The 14,416-nt window shown below is 41.0% G+C and overlaps 2 protein-coding genes across 7 annotated transcripts in view; both read right to left on the reverse strand.

The window, feature by feature from the left end:
• LOC146672449 (uncharacterized) overlaps nucleotides 1–11,558 on the reverse strand; it is a 31,777-nt gene extending 20,219 nt beyond the window's left edge. Inside the window, exons 1-7 of the mRNA XM_085386200.1 lie at nucleotides 11,528–11,558; nucleotides 8,149–8,182; nucleotides 7,832–8,064; nucleotides 5,102–5,434; nucleotides 4,934–5,029; nucleotides 3,922–4,248; nucleotides 2,264–2,593 (exon numbers count right to left, since the gene is read on the reverse strand). Coding sequence (XP_085242326.1) covers nucleotides 2,264–2,593; nucleotides 3,922–4,248; nucleotides 4,934–5,029; nucleotides 5,102–5,434; nucleotides 7,832–8,064; nucleotides 8,149–8,182; nucleotides 11,528–11,558 — 1,384 coding nt within the window. The remainder of the gene's footprint in view (nucleotides 1–2,263; nucleotides 2,594–3,921; nucleotides 4,249–4,933; nucleotides 5,030–5,101; nucleotides 5,435–7,831; nucleotides 8,065–8,148; nucleotides 8,183–11,527) is intronic.
• Nucleotides 11,559–12,803: 1,245 nt separating this feature from the next.
• The window catches only part of LOC146672452 (uncharacterized), a 47,894-nt gene continuing 46,281 nt past the window's right edge, over nucleotides 12,804–14,416 (reverse strand). For all 6 annotated transcript variants that reach the window (XM_085385923.1, XM_085385967.1, XM_085385948.1 and 3 more), the window contains 2 exons: nucleotides 13,242–13,565; nucleotides 12,804–13,125 (listed from right to left, as the gene is read on the reverse strand). In XM_085385923.1, coding sequence (XP_085242049.1) covers nucleotides 13,034–13,125; nucleotides 13,242–13,565 — 416 coding nt within the window. In that variant the 3' untranslated portion in view covers nucleotides 12,804–13,033. The remainder of the gene's footprint in view (nucleotides 13,126–13,241; nucleotides 13,566–14,416) is intronic.

The raw sequence follows: 14,416 nt of genomic DNA on the forward strand, positions 1-14,416 counted from the left end.
GTTTTTAAAAAGTAACTATGTAACTAAGTAATTGATTACTTTTGAAAATAAGTAATCAGTAAAGTAACGGGATTACTTTTTTGGGGAAGTAATCAGTAATTAGTTACTGATTACTTTTTTCAAGTAACTTGACCAACACTGTTAATAACAGGTATGTTTAAATGCAGAGAGTTCTATTAACACATAGTGAGTGAAGAAGAAACACTCAGTGCATCATGGGAATCCCCCGGCAGCCTACATCTATTGCAGCATAACTAAGGGAGGATTCAGGGTCACCTGGTCCAGCCCTAACTATATGCTTTAGCAAAAAGGAAAGTTTGAAGCCTAATCTTAAAAGTAGAGATAGTGTCTGTCTCCTGAATCCAAACTGGAAGCTGGTTCCACAGAAGAGGGGCCTGAAAACTGAAATTTCTGGACATACCAAAATTCACGGATCACTTGAACTGTGGTACAGGGAAGCAGAAGAACAGCACATCAAGAAGGCCCTGAGTAAATGTGGTTATTCCAGCTGGACATTTGTCAAAGATGGGAAGACACCTAAAGAAAGCTCCAGGCGAGAAGGACAACCGCTGCCCAAGCGAAAACCTGTCGTGATCCCGTGTCAGGAGTATCGGAGCAGTTGAGACACATTTTTTCTAAACACTGCATCTCTGTGGCTTTTAAACTCCAAAACAGACTGTGCCCAAAATTGATTCACCCCAAGGATCAGGTCCTCCGACACAGAGTAACATAGTGTACGCTGTTAAGTGCCAGGAGGATTGCCAGGATTTTGAGTTTTAAAAATTCTGACACAGTTAAAACGTCACTTGAAATTACAATGAAGTAAATCGAGCTTATTTTCGATTTTAAAAGTGGTCATACCAAATATTAAATTCAATTCAGTTTCATTTATATTTATTGCACCAAACTACAAGAACAGTCGCTTCAAGACCTCTTTAAGTAGTTGCCTCTTTATGTATTGTTAGGTAATACAGCCTACTTCAGCCCAAAACCTTAACAGAGCCTCCACCGAGTGTTCAGTGGGGCCATTTCAGACTTACAGGCAAACAGTAGATGGATTAACTGAAAGTCCACATGGATCTCTCAGGTGTTTTGCCAGATTCCTGCTGGATTTTCTGTTCTTCAGGATTTTACTTCCGGATAGTGTTCATTTTGTAGACCTGCCATGTACAGTACCTTAACTTCCACATGTCCTGTTTCCTCAACTGTTTAAAGGTCATACTGCACAAAATGCCTAGTGTTTGGTTTATAAGTTATTACGAATGATAAGGTATGGCTAGACATCAGGTGATGATGTCAACAATGATTAGATTTTCAGAGAAAAACAGGATGAGAGAGAGAGGAGTGATGCAAATGAACACATGAGGAAAATTTGGGGCTAGTTCTTGCAATGAGCAGAAGAAATCATGTGACTGGATTGTAGGAGTTCACAATGATAAAATATACCAAGTACAGCAGGAGGAACAACCACAGACAGAACACTTTGCATTTTTTACTTTTTCTCTACTCATTTTTACCGTGTTGGATTATAAATTCAAGAGGATTTGCATCTGCATTGTTTCCTACTGGAATATAACTTTAAAGAACTTAGCACAGAATAAAGATCATAACAAAATCAACATTAGCTCAGAGTAGGTTAAATAGATAAGTGTGATTAAGTGACTTGGTTTTGGAATTATTGTTGTTTGATTCTGCTTTTGATTTGCTCCTGCTAAACTTCTTTAATGAAATCCTTCATTCAAAGAGTCTAAAACATGGACATTCCCTTTTTAACCCTTTGTGAAACAGTAAAGGTAAAAACTTGAGTATCAACCCACATTAATATAAATTACGGAAGAGATTAGAGCTACTGGGGGAAAAAGCAGGCATGTCTTTTTTCCCCCCCTTTTCCGGAATTCTGGAAAAGGGAACAAAAATGCACCAATTTGTTTTTTTTCCCACTGTCCCTAATCCTCTTCCGTAGTAAATAGCTGTTGCAGATTATTTTAGCCTTTTAAAACTAACAAACTACTCTCCAGGCCTCTAAACTAAACCCAGTCATAATTCCAAAAGCACTGAACAAGAGGGGAGCTGCTGCAATGGGTGTGGGTGGTAAATTCTAGGCCTCCAGGGCTAATATGACATTCTGTTTTTTTGTTTGTTTGTTTTTGTTTATTTTTAAATCAAAGTACGTGATCAACACCCTTCAAGGTAAATGTAGCTTCTAGATGTAGGTCCAACAAATGTACTTTTACCAAACTTCTGTTATTAAGTGTGCACTGACCTTTGACCTTGAGCATCACTTGTTTCTTCATTAGGACAGTTCCCTTTCTGTTATAGACGGTGCAGGTGTAGGTTGTTATGTCATTGTCTGTGGGGTACTTCAGGGTCAGGCTGATGTCCCCAGTTTTCAGCAGGTCTTCATTCATCTTAGTTCGGTCTCTATAAATCAGGTCCTGCTCATCAGGCTGGTCAGAGCCGTTCTGATAAACGTGAACCTTGTCATTATCACTGTCTTTCCACTCCACTTTTGCATCTTCAGGCAGGGGAACTTTGGCTTTGCAGGGCAGCTCAACAATATGCGCCCCTGAATCCACTTTGACAACCTCGGGGACTGAGAGGACAGCAAAGCACAACATGATGACATCAGAAGCAGTAACAACATGGCATAACACGGCTAGATGGCTAATATGGTAACCCTGATTTTTAACTCACTGAATCTTCTTGAAAGACTTTAAACTGATCAAACCAAACAATGCACCAGTTTCACTAATAAATATATTCAGCTGTAAGGATATCAATGTTTAAGATCCAAACCTTTATCTCCTGATTAGTCTGAACGTTCCTGATTTGGCTCTGTTACATACTATGGGGCTAGGTGGGTGTATCTGTGTGGTGCTCCCACTCTCTCTCTCTTGCATTTTTTCCCCCATCTGGCACTCCTTTCCTCGACTCTGGACCTGGCTCTCTCTCACCAATTAGTCTTCAAACATTTTAAAGGCTAGCTGAGATCTACTTTCAAGGGTTGTTGGAGACCCAGCCCAAAGAATGGAGCACCTCGGTGATGTGTTTAGACAGTTTCTCATATTGGGAGCAGTTTGGAGTTTGCTGCTGGTAGTCAGTAGTGCAGGGTTGTGTGTTGCCCTCTCCTTGTGTGGAGACCTTTTAAATTAAAGTTTGTTATTTAACCATTTTGCCCTGTCAGGCCTTTTTCTTCTCCCTTCAGGCCAAATATGTGAAAAAAATGTGATGAGATGAAATTACAAATAGGTGTAGTTAGGAGAGCTGAAATCTATGAAAATTAACCCATCACTGTCATAGCCATTTAGATCCACATATGCTTAAATGTATTTCCATCAGAAATGATTCAGCATCCCATGATTGCAAATTAATTATCAGCATGTAAAGAAAGTCTCTTTAGTAATTTGGACTCCAAGATATATAACAGAGTTCCTCCCAGTAATAACTGAAACTGATGTCAGTTCAATAACTGACTTAACTCAGTATTAATTTTCATTGATCATCAATAGAGTCCAGATGCCCTGGAGAGGGACCACCAAATCAGGTTCCCTATGAGCAACCAGTTGGTGACATTGGCAAGGAGAAACTTCCTTTTAACAGGACGTTCTTCCAACAGAACCAGTCTCACAGAGGTGCAGTTATGACAGGTTGGCAGTGAGTGCAGGAAGACAGCACTGAAGACCCACTGTGTGAAAGTAAAAGAGTTTTGTGATTATTAATAATTAATGCAAGTGGTGTTGGAAAACATGGAGAGTGAAGAGAGAAAAAGATATGCTCAGTGCATGATGGGAAGTTCCCCAGCAGTCGCCATGAATTATGGATAGAAATCTATCTGAAAAAGTTCACAACTGGGTATCATATGAAATGCAAAATAAAAACAAAGTAGTGCTCTGACCTTTGATCTGTATCAACATCACTGACCTCTGACTATCAGCTCGACATCTTTCCTCACTGGGCTTCTTCGTAACCTGTTGTAGACGGTGCAGGTGTAGGTGTTTGTGTCTCTGTCTGTGGGGTATTTCAGGATCAGACTGAAGTCTCCAGGTTCCAGTAAGTTTCTCTTCATCTTTGTTCGGTCTCTATAAACCTCGTCCTGTTCTCCAGGCTGATCAGAGCCGTTCTCATAGACGTGGACCTTCCTGTTGTTTCTGTTCTGCCACTCCACTTTAGCATTGTTAGTTGGGGGAAGAATGATTTTGCAGGGCAGCTGGACAGACTCCACCCCTGAATCTACCACCACCTGGTAAACTGAGAGGACAAAGCACAACATAATGACGTCAGCAGCAGCTGTGATGGTCACATGACCTCCCTGTCCCCTCCTTGTCTTCTAGTCTCAGTCAGATTGTGTCTCAGTTTGTTCCTGATGTATTCCTGACTCGTTCTTTGGTAACTCGTCTGCAGCGTCCTGTAAAGTGCTGCAGACATGTTGGATGAAGAAGAACAGACAGACTGAGCCTCCACAGTCGGCCATGTCTCACACACATCAGCACAGAAACCATGAAGATCTCATGTGTCTGAACATCTGAAGCTCTCCACCACATGACTGAGCACAACTCAAGGAGGAACATTTACTGAAGCTGCTGCAACATTTACTGTCAGGACATGTTTCCATGTCAGCTGCTGTTTACCACCACAGAAGAAGAACAGCTTGTCCACATGCAGCCTCTGTGTCAGATCAATGCAGTGAAGCACACACACTGTTTAGTAAAGTCATGTTGTGGAGCTGTTTCACTGATCAATGACTGAGTCTGAAGGAGGTTTTCTGACTTCTGGAACAAACCTGGAAGTTTCTCTTCAGCTCTCTGTATCAGCTGTTTGTAACTCTCAACTCTTTCAGCTCCTGGAACAAGTTTGTGTGAGCCGCAGTCAAGGAGCCACCAGAGGACACCTGCTGACCATCGGCATTATGGGTAGTGTAGGAGGAGACACTCACCTGACATGAAATAGTGTCGCAAATGAAATAGAAGACCTCCAGAAACAAGAAGAACCAGAAGAATCATCAGAGCTATGGCCCAGGATGGAAATGGTTCTGTGGAGAGGAAAAGAAAATCACCTCTACTTTCTCATTTGCATCTATACTCTGACCTTTTGTATCACTGACCTTTGACCTGCAGCACTACTTTCTGTCTCAGGATGTCTTTGTCCCTGTAGACGGTGCAGATGTATCCTCCACTGTCTCTCTCTGTGGGGTGTTTCAGGGTCAGACTGACATCCCCAGTTTTCAGCAGGTCTTTGTTCATCTTTGTGCGACCACAGTAAAGGTCGTCCTGTTTCTTAAGGTTCTCACTTCTGTTTGGATACACATGGACCGTCATGAGTTCTACATCCAAATGAGTCCATTCCACTCTCGTGTCATCAGGCAGGTCAGGTGTTGTTTTGCAGGGCAGGATGACTGAGTGTGACCCTTCCTCCACTTTTATCTCCACCTCTTGGTCTGAGAGGGCAATACAGCAAAATAGTAGCTGTAGAAGCATTTATATAAATATTTTAATCATTGACCTGTGACAAAGGGCGTATTCCAGTTGTCCATTTCTAACTGAAAGAAGCAACCCAAAAGTATCTGCATGGTGGAACATCCTTAATGAAAGCAGAGTGGAAAATCCCACCGGTAATTCAGTGTGACGGACTATCCAATCAACAGTGAAAATAATCAGCAAAATAAACAATGACCTTTTTTCTGCTTGGCCGTTACCTAATGATTTGCATTCATTAACAATCTTGTGCTTGTGCTTAAAGTGCTTTGGCACTCTTTGGCAATATTGTAGATAATATTAAACTTAATCATCACATCAGCCTTCTCTGATGACCTGTTTGCTGCTGCCTGCCGCTGAAAGGCATTGGGGACAGGGGACACTTGGACAGTGCATTTATCACCGTATATAATATGTTTTCTGGATACACTGTGCTTTTTCAGCATTCAGAGGTCGATGGCTCTGACCAAATTGGTTGCACTCTAGAGCCCAGTATGTGTGTGTATATATATACATACACAAACACACACACATATATAAAACATTCCCTGTCCTATCTGGCATTGTAGCAATCAAAATTATTGTCTGAATGTCAAGAAAAATGCCCAACAGATTTACTTTCCACAGTAGACCTTTTTGCTATACTGGTCCACTTAATTGTCATAGTTTATTCAATCTTTATTTTTTTAAGTTATTACAATTAGACTGGACATGACTCTGGGACACAAACAAAAACAAAAATGACAGTAGAGAAACTACAGCAACAACCATGTCAGTGTCTAATGGTAGGGGTCAGGAGCCATAGCCCTGCCCCCCAGCCCATGAAGCAGGCATGGAGGAGATCGAGGCTCCAGACATGTAGAGGTCCCCCAGAGGACAAGAGCCCAAGGAGGACCACCAGAGGCGCAGCTATGCCACCATACTGGAAGCAGCTGAGGAGAGCTCCAGATGGGGGGTCACCCAGCAGTCATGGTGCAGAAGCCCATAGTCTCTGCCAGCAGCCAGCTGTGCCAGACCGGACCGAGCCTCCGGCCCATAGGCCAAGGTCCAAGGGCTCCCCGGAAGAGGCCTGACCGAGCCAAGTGCACCAACCAGGCCCCGCCAAGCCAGTGAGCTAGTACATACGATCGTGGCTCAAGAGTTGGGCGTTCGCCTTGTAATCGGAAGGTTGCCGGTTCGAGCCCCGGCTTGGACAGTCTTGGTCGTTGTGTCCTTGGGCAAGACACTTCACCCGTTGCCTACTGGTGGTGGTCAGAGGGCCCGGTGGCGCCAGTGTCCGGCAGCCTCGCCTCTGTCAGTGCGCCCCAGGGTGGCTGTGGCTACAATGTAGCTGCCATCACCAGTGTGTGAATGTGTGTGTGAATGGGTGGATGACTGGATATGTAAAGCGCTTTGGGGTCCTTAGGGACTAGTAAAGCGCTATATAAATACAGGCCATTTACCATTTACCATACCTGAGAGCCCAGCATGTATGCTGAGACCACCAATGCACAAACAGTTGATGACATCAGCCAATGGCAGGGAGTGTGATGGCGGGAGATAGGCCCCCAAACCAGGGGGGCCTTTGATATACTCAGAGAAGTTGAGTCTAAGAACCATCCAGACATATAAACATAGACAAAGAGGCACACACAGACACAAACATCTATTCCCACCCTCATGCACACACATACAAATTCTTAGCATTCACCCAAAGTGGGGACAAACAGAAATTAACACTGTACACACAATCACACTCCCCAAACATACTCTATGCCCCAGGTCCTGGTACCAGGAGGGGCAATCCATCCCTAGACCCAGGAGATCTTGACTCGCCACCATTTGACCTTAGAACTGAAGAAGCTTCTCAGATGAGAGGTGAAATGTCTTCAAGAAACTTAAAGAAGCCCAGACGCTTTTCTTTCCAAGCTCCTTAGACATTGTTCTGCTTATGCATTTTGTCTCACAGTGTTGTTGGATGTTCTTAGTGTGTTGTTGTTTCCCTGTCGCGTACAGCACTTTACTGTAACATGCTAATTTGCCGAACTAAGGTTTGGTCATAGGAGCGTGCAGGTGGTTTCTCATGTGGTCCGCTATTCTTCTCCCTTTCTTAAAGGTGTGCATGCAGAAGCCCAGTCATATGAAGTTGCTCTGCTGAATTTGTTTTTATGTGAACAGCTGAGAAAGCAAGAGTTGACTCCTCTCATCCTACACATAACACAACACAGAGAACACGGCAATCTGAGTGTCAGGCCAGACCGGCCACAAACACTTGATACCCTTTTTTAAGAAAATAAAAATAAATATAAATGAACTAAATCAGATTGTATCATTTACCCAGTATAGGGTTTTTTACTAATCAGTTGCAGTTACTTTCTGACCTTTGACCTTCAGCTCTATGTTTCTCTGTCCCAGTTCTTCTCTTCCATCACTGACGGAACAGGTGTAGATGCCGCTGTCGCTCAGTTCTAGTCTTCTGATGGTGAGGCTGAAGTCTGCAGTTTCCAGAGCATCAGACGTCATTGATGTGCGCCCCCTGTAACGCTGGTTTTGCATTTTGAGATCATCTCCTTCTTCTAGTCGCAGATGAACACATTTGGGATCAAGATCGTTACGAGTCCACATCACTGTGGGATTCTTCTCAGGAAGAATACCCAAGTACTGGCAGGGCACCAAGACGGACATTGCCTCCTTATACACTTCCACCACCTCAGCCAGGGCATGCTGGGAACCTGTGAGGACACACAAACAGAAACCACGGTTAACTGCATGCTTTGGGTTTGTGTCTGTGTCCAAATGGTAAATTTCAGGGACCAGGGAGAGAACTATTTACAGTTAATCTGTCTATGAAATCTAAATTTACTCAGTAAGACTGAAAAAATCTTTAATAAGCTTGTTTAACAGAGTGAAATGGGTACCTGTGCTTGGTAAAGTTACTGTAAAGGTAATGTAATCAGTGAATAAATAATGACTGAACATATGTATTTATTGTAAGATCTAGTAAATGTAAATGGTCAGTTAGACTTTTGTGTAATTTGTTTGTATAAACTTAGATGATTTTGTTATTTGACCTCAAACAACTTAAAAGTAAGTTTGGTGAGGCAAAAGACAGTGGTAATTAATTTAATCTGTACATTTGAATGCACACCTATGTTTTACTTTTTTTTACAGTTCTGCCAGACACTTTAAAGTCAGAAATATACCACGCCTTCAATCATGAGCAGCTAACATGAAACATTCAAAGGCTTCAGTCAGTTGTTAGTAATAAAAGGTCCATCCTGTACAAGGACTGATTGTCACATGTTCACCGACACTTTTGTGATATTTATAATCCCTATATGCCAGTCTCATTTCCTTTATGTTGCCAAAACAAAACAAAGACAGCAGAATTTTAAGCAAGGATTTAATGAAAAAAAATACATTTTATGAAAATCTGACCTTGAAGAAGAGGTCTGAAGTTCAAAGTAATGTGATATTTAGAATTCCAATATATAATTTCCCATATGCATACAACCAAACGCTGCAACTGTAAAGATCTCTATACAACATTATTATCACTGTTGCCTTCAGATCAATATATTGACCTTTAAAAGAGAATTCAAAGGTAAACTTTGACATGTTATTGTAGAAATCATAGATTTTAAGTCATACTATTTTTTTTTGTCAATTTTAGAGCAATGAATGATTAAGTTGACCTTAAAGAACCAATTTTAATGGATTGTTAACGTGTGCTCACTCCACACCACTACATAGTTTTCATAATTCATTTAAAACTTCCCATGTTATTGTGTTTTCAGATGTCCTGTTGTGATATCTACACCAAGAAATGACATTTTCAAAGGAAATTTGATCTGTGAATCAGTCTCTTAGGTCAGCTGACCACCTGCTCCTGGAAGTACCGAGATCCAGGAGGAAGCTCAGAGGGGACAGTGCCGTTTTTATCGTCGCTCCTAAATTATGGAATAACTTGCCCTTGCACGTTAAAGCGGCCCCTTCACTGTCCACTTTTAAAACACGTCTTAAAACCCAACTTTATTCTTTGGCTTTTGACCTCAGTGAGACTTAATAGCTGATTTAATAACAAGAGACACTAATTAATTTACTTTCATTTGGCTATTATTTACACATTATGTAATTTTATTATTTACTTCCAATGTAAAACACTTTGCGTAAGCTGTGGTTGTTTTAAAGTGCTTTCTAAAATAAAGATATATTAAAAAATATATCTGCATTATATATATGTGAATATATGAATAAATGTATTTTATAAATACATTTATGTATAGATGTATTTATAAATAAAGAAATAGTTATAAATATATCTTTATTTTATTTTTAAAAATCTATGAATAAATGTATTTTATAATAAATAGATCTCTTTCTGGCCAGACAATGGCAAAAAGAGAGTACCAATTTGTTTATTTGGTAGTTCAATTAAAATGCTTCAGTACGTTAAGAGTGAAAAAGAATGCATTTACATTTGCAGTTTTGTCTTGTTATGCAGTATTTTACATTTTTTAAAAACTAAACGAAACTAAATTTTCAGAAATATTTCTGGGTGTGTTCTTGTTTGCTTGCACTTGAACATTAAAGTGCCCCTCACATAAGATGACAGTCCTCTAAATACTAAAATGTTTCTTTTATTACTTAATTCAGTATAGCAGACACTGGTGCATCCTTTATGAAAGGAGACGAGATAATGTTGTACCACAACTCACACACCATCATTCATGAGAACAAACCTGACTGAGACACAAATCATTGCAATGACCATCATAAACAGTGTGTTTCCCAGTTCCTGCCAAAACCTGATAGGTTTGAACAGTTGTTAAACCTGCAGCTGAACCCTGAACGTCACACGGCTGCTTTTAAAGGGATTTTAAAGTTTATCCCGATTTCATTATTTATGTCTATTGTTACAACTGATCGTAATCATATGTAAATTTGAGTGTCCAGGTGCTCCTCCGGGATTGGTGCATCCAGGGTGGATGGCTCACACCGATTGGCTGAGGACTGGGAGGCAGCGGATAAGAAGAGACCGCCAGGGACTGCCAATTCATTCATCCTCGGCTCAACCCAACCGGCAGACTGTTCACTGTGTCACTATATTATGTTAATGTAAGAGCATGTAGGGGTGGACCGCCTTTTTGTTTGATCAGTTTTCTCCTGTTTTTGTTAGGCAGGGAGGAAAGTGATTGTCGTTTGGTTTAGCTCTTTTGAGTAGGTAAGTTGTGTTTATTCCTGAGATAGGTTACCCTTTGTTTGTTGTTTTGGCCTTGGGTTCACCCTGAAGTTATGATATGTTCCTTTCCTTTGTTTAACTGCACTTATTGTAAATAAATCACTGTCACAAAGTATTAAGTGTGTGACGTGCTGCTTGTGGTTGGACGGGGATGGATCACCTTTTATGTTGCAGACGTGGTCTGGCCGCGCCTAGATGGGCCATAACACTATTCTTATGTAGCTTATGATAAGCATTACTTTTACTTTCATTTGGAATAGAAAGTAACATTTACTGTAAAACACTGGTATGTAACACGGGAATTAAAAAAAGATAAGAAATAAACAGACTTATTCCTGGTGAAATCAAAACCAGCTTTTAGAGGGGAAAAGTTCCGGTGACCGGATCAGAGGTAGTATGCGAGATTAATCGGGAAATAAACAATCCGCCATCCGCACAGTTTTTAGAACGAAAACAACAACAAACTTTCAAGTTTAACTGGTGATATCCCAGTGAGTCACACTTTCTGAACAATAACAGATATAGGTGACCACTCCAGTGCCTGTTCCTTCTCCTGTCTGAGAATGATGGTGGTTTTGTTATGTAGAGGGTTATCTGATCAAAGCCTTTTATCTCAGACCTCCAGCCATGACCTGCGTCACCGGGCTAGCTTCCCCCAGGCTCAAACTTCCAACACAAAGCACTGAGTCTGTCGGTCCAGACTTTCTCACTCTTTTGTAAATAAAGCCACACATCATTAAATCGGTAATCTCACGCACTGCGCGTATCTACCTTTGCGATAATGAGCAAACTTCGGTCTGAGTGCAAGATAAACATTGTTTTCAGAGTTTCTTACCGCTAATAAGGAGCAGGAGAAACAGCAGCATCTTCAACCTCCTGCAAGAAACCGCAACCTGCACAAATCCAAACACTTCTCACTGTTGCTCTTAATATTTGCGATTTGTGTCTCATACAAATATTGGGAACCGTCGATAAAAGACAATGGAGGGCGTAACACTCGTTATTAACATGCCAACTGTTTACTTTCGGTTTCAGGGAAACTCCCGGTGTCCTGTCCCCCAGATCAACTGGTTGTTACGTTTGCCGGCATATGTGTTAGTGATGAGAAGCTCGCCTGTTTTCTGAGAGCTGTCGCACGGCTCCCAAAGACGAGCAAATCTGGAACACCGGCTCTTTTGTCTCCCAATGGCTCGTTATTATCATTCGTGGCTTCATATTTTAGTCTTACCTGGCAAATACGAGTGCTTTGTGTGTTGATAAACCCTTTTGCATTGTGTTTTTTTATGAGAAGCCTTATAATTGCCTGATGCTGTGTATTTGTTCTGTTACAAATGCAGGCATTCTTATTTCTGTTTAACATTTTAATATAATTTTTAATTTTAATTTATACAAAAACAAAACACTGCAAATGAATCCACAAAACAGGAGTTTTAATGAAAATAATTTCATTGTGTCTGAAGGTAATATTGATGCGTGTATGCATTTGTAGGACCTGGATAAAGAGACTTTTATAATCTTGACAAATCTTGAATTTCGACTCATGATGATCCCCAAAAGGGAGTCAGTATGAGGAGAAAACAAAAGCTCCATAGCACATAAAGAAGCACAGATATCATCACACTATAACACCATGAAACTGATGAAATACATTCATTCTTTTATCCACATCCCACGATTTGGATGTACCAAACTGCATGAAATAAACAACAGCACCACCATAAAAGCCACGACTACGAGAGAAAAAGTAGTTGCTGCTGCTGTCAGCCTCCGAAGCAAGTTTGACCAAAATAAATAATAAATAAGAGACATAAACTTTTCTCTTTGTTTTTCGTAACACACATGTTTGTGTTTAGTTCACTTCAGACTTCTCTGGATCATAATTATTTACATGTTTGAAAATAACAAAAAATATAAATAATAATAATAACAGAAATTGATGTTTTCAGTCAGTTACTATGGTGACATAAGAGGTAAAAGGCAACTTTCTGATTCTGAAAACCCAACAATTTGACTTTATAGATAACGACTGTGTTGATGTGATCATGTGGTTTGTAGGAAGGCTCCTCTTCCTCAGAGGATCCACCTGTGCTTCCTCTCCTCTCTCCTCCACCTGTGCTTCCTCTCCTCTCTCCTCCACCTGTTACAGTGAGGGAACGTCCTCCATGATGGAGGAGCTGCTGGAAAGTGCTGAGAGTTTCCTCCAGAGTGAGACCTCTGTCACAGTTCAGAGGATCTACGGCAGCAGAGACCTTCATGGACACTAAAAGTCTCAAACACACAACAACAACATCACACTGACTCCACTCTGACATCACTGATCAATAATCAAAGAACACACAGATCAAACTGATTGATCAGCCATCAGAGGAGTCGGATCAATGGAGCTGCTTCTGTTCCTGATGTCCCCTGTTTGATCCTGGACCTGAACTCTCCCTGCAGAGGAGACACAAGACAGTCAGAGAGACACACACACACACACACACACACACACACATACACACACACACACACACACACACACACACACACACACACACACACACACAAACCTTTGACTTTGAGCAGCACAGTTTTGTATCTGTAGATCTGTGTGCTGTCCACTTCACATCTGTATTCTCCACTGTCTCTCTCTGTGGGCTGTTTCAGGGTCAGACTGAGGTCTCCAGTTCTCAGCAGGTCTTCATTCATCTCTATTCGGTCCACATAAACTTGGTCCTGTTTGTCAGGCTGGTCAGAGCCGTTTTGATACACATAAACGGTCCTAAACGGTTCATAGTGTCTCCACTCCACTTTAGCATCTTCAGGCAGGTTTTCTGTATTCATAAAGGGCAGCTGGACAGACTCCACCCCCTCCTCCACCTCCACCTGACAGACTGAGAGGACAACAAACACAACATGACAGACAGCAGCAGGTTTCAGAGTTGCAGAGAAAGCTGGAGGACAGAAGCAGATCAGAGCAGAAGGTAACAGGACAGAAATGTAGAAAGTCAAAGCAGGTTTTAAAGACGTTTGAGGTGATCAGTGTCTGTAACGTCTCCTGTCATTGTAGAGCTGCTGTCTGCTGTTTTTTGGGGGGATTTAAAATGTATCATTGAAGAGGAGTTTAAATCAAACATGCCCTCTGTCATGATCTTGTTTCTGTCCAGAACAATCCTCTCTGCCAATGAATCTTAATTGTATTTTACAGATCAGATTTTCACACACATCTGCAACATGAAGCCACAGAAACCTTCATCAAATCAAAGTGTTTTTGTTTCTGCTGCAACATTACTGAATCCTTGGGATCGACTCAGCTCATCTCTCATTTCTAAAGAAGCTGTACAGCCTCATTTATTCCCTTTCAGCATCACTGATTTTGGCTGGAATCAAAGTTTGATGCAGTTGACTCGAAAACGATGTTCAATGAATGCAAATTAATCCCACTAAAAACTGCTGATGACGAGATGGCATGAGACAAACTAAATGGATTTGTTCCATCAGTCATGCTGAACATGAATAGTTTTGTAGGATGATGAAAACGGGACACAACTTCAATATCTGAGAACAAAATCCGAGTGAAACATCTTGAGAGGTGAGAAGTAACAGAGTACAAATACGTTGTTTTTGTATTTTAGTTTAATAGTGTTTGTGTATTTGTGCTTTATTTGAGTATTTATGTTTCTAACAATTTTTTACTTTGTGCTCTACATTTAAACACAAATATCTCTACGTTGTATTCTTAACA

Source organism: Rhamphochromis longiceps, linkage group LG3 (assembly GCF_057381845.1).
Source record: "Rhamphochromis longiceps isolate RC_006_pf linkage group LG3, R_longiceps_female_GT1.1, whole genome shotgun sequence".
Taxonomy (NCBI): Eukaryota; Metazoa; Chordata; class Actinopteri; order Cichliformes; family Cichlidae; genus Rhamphochromis; species Rhamphochromis longiceps.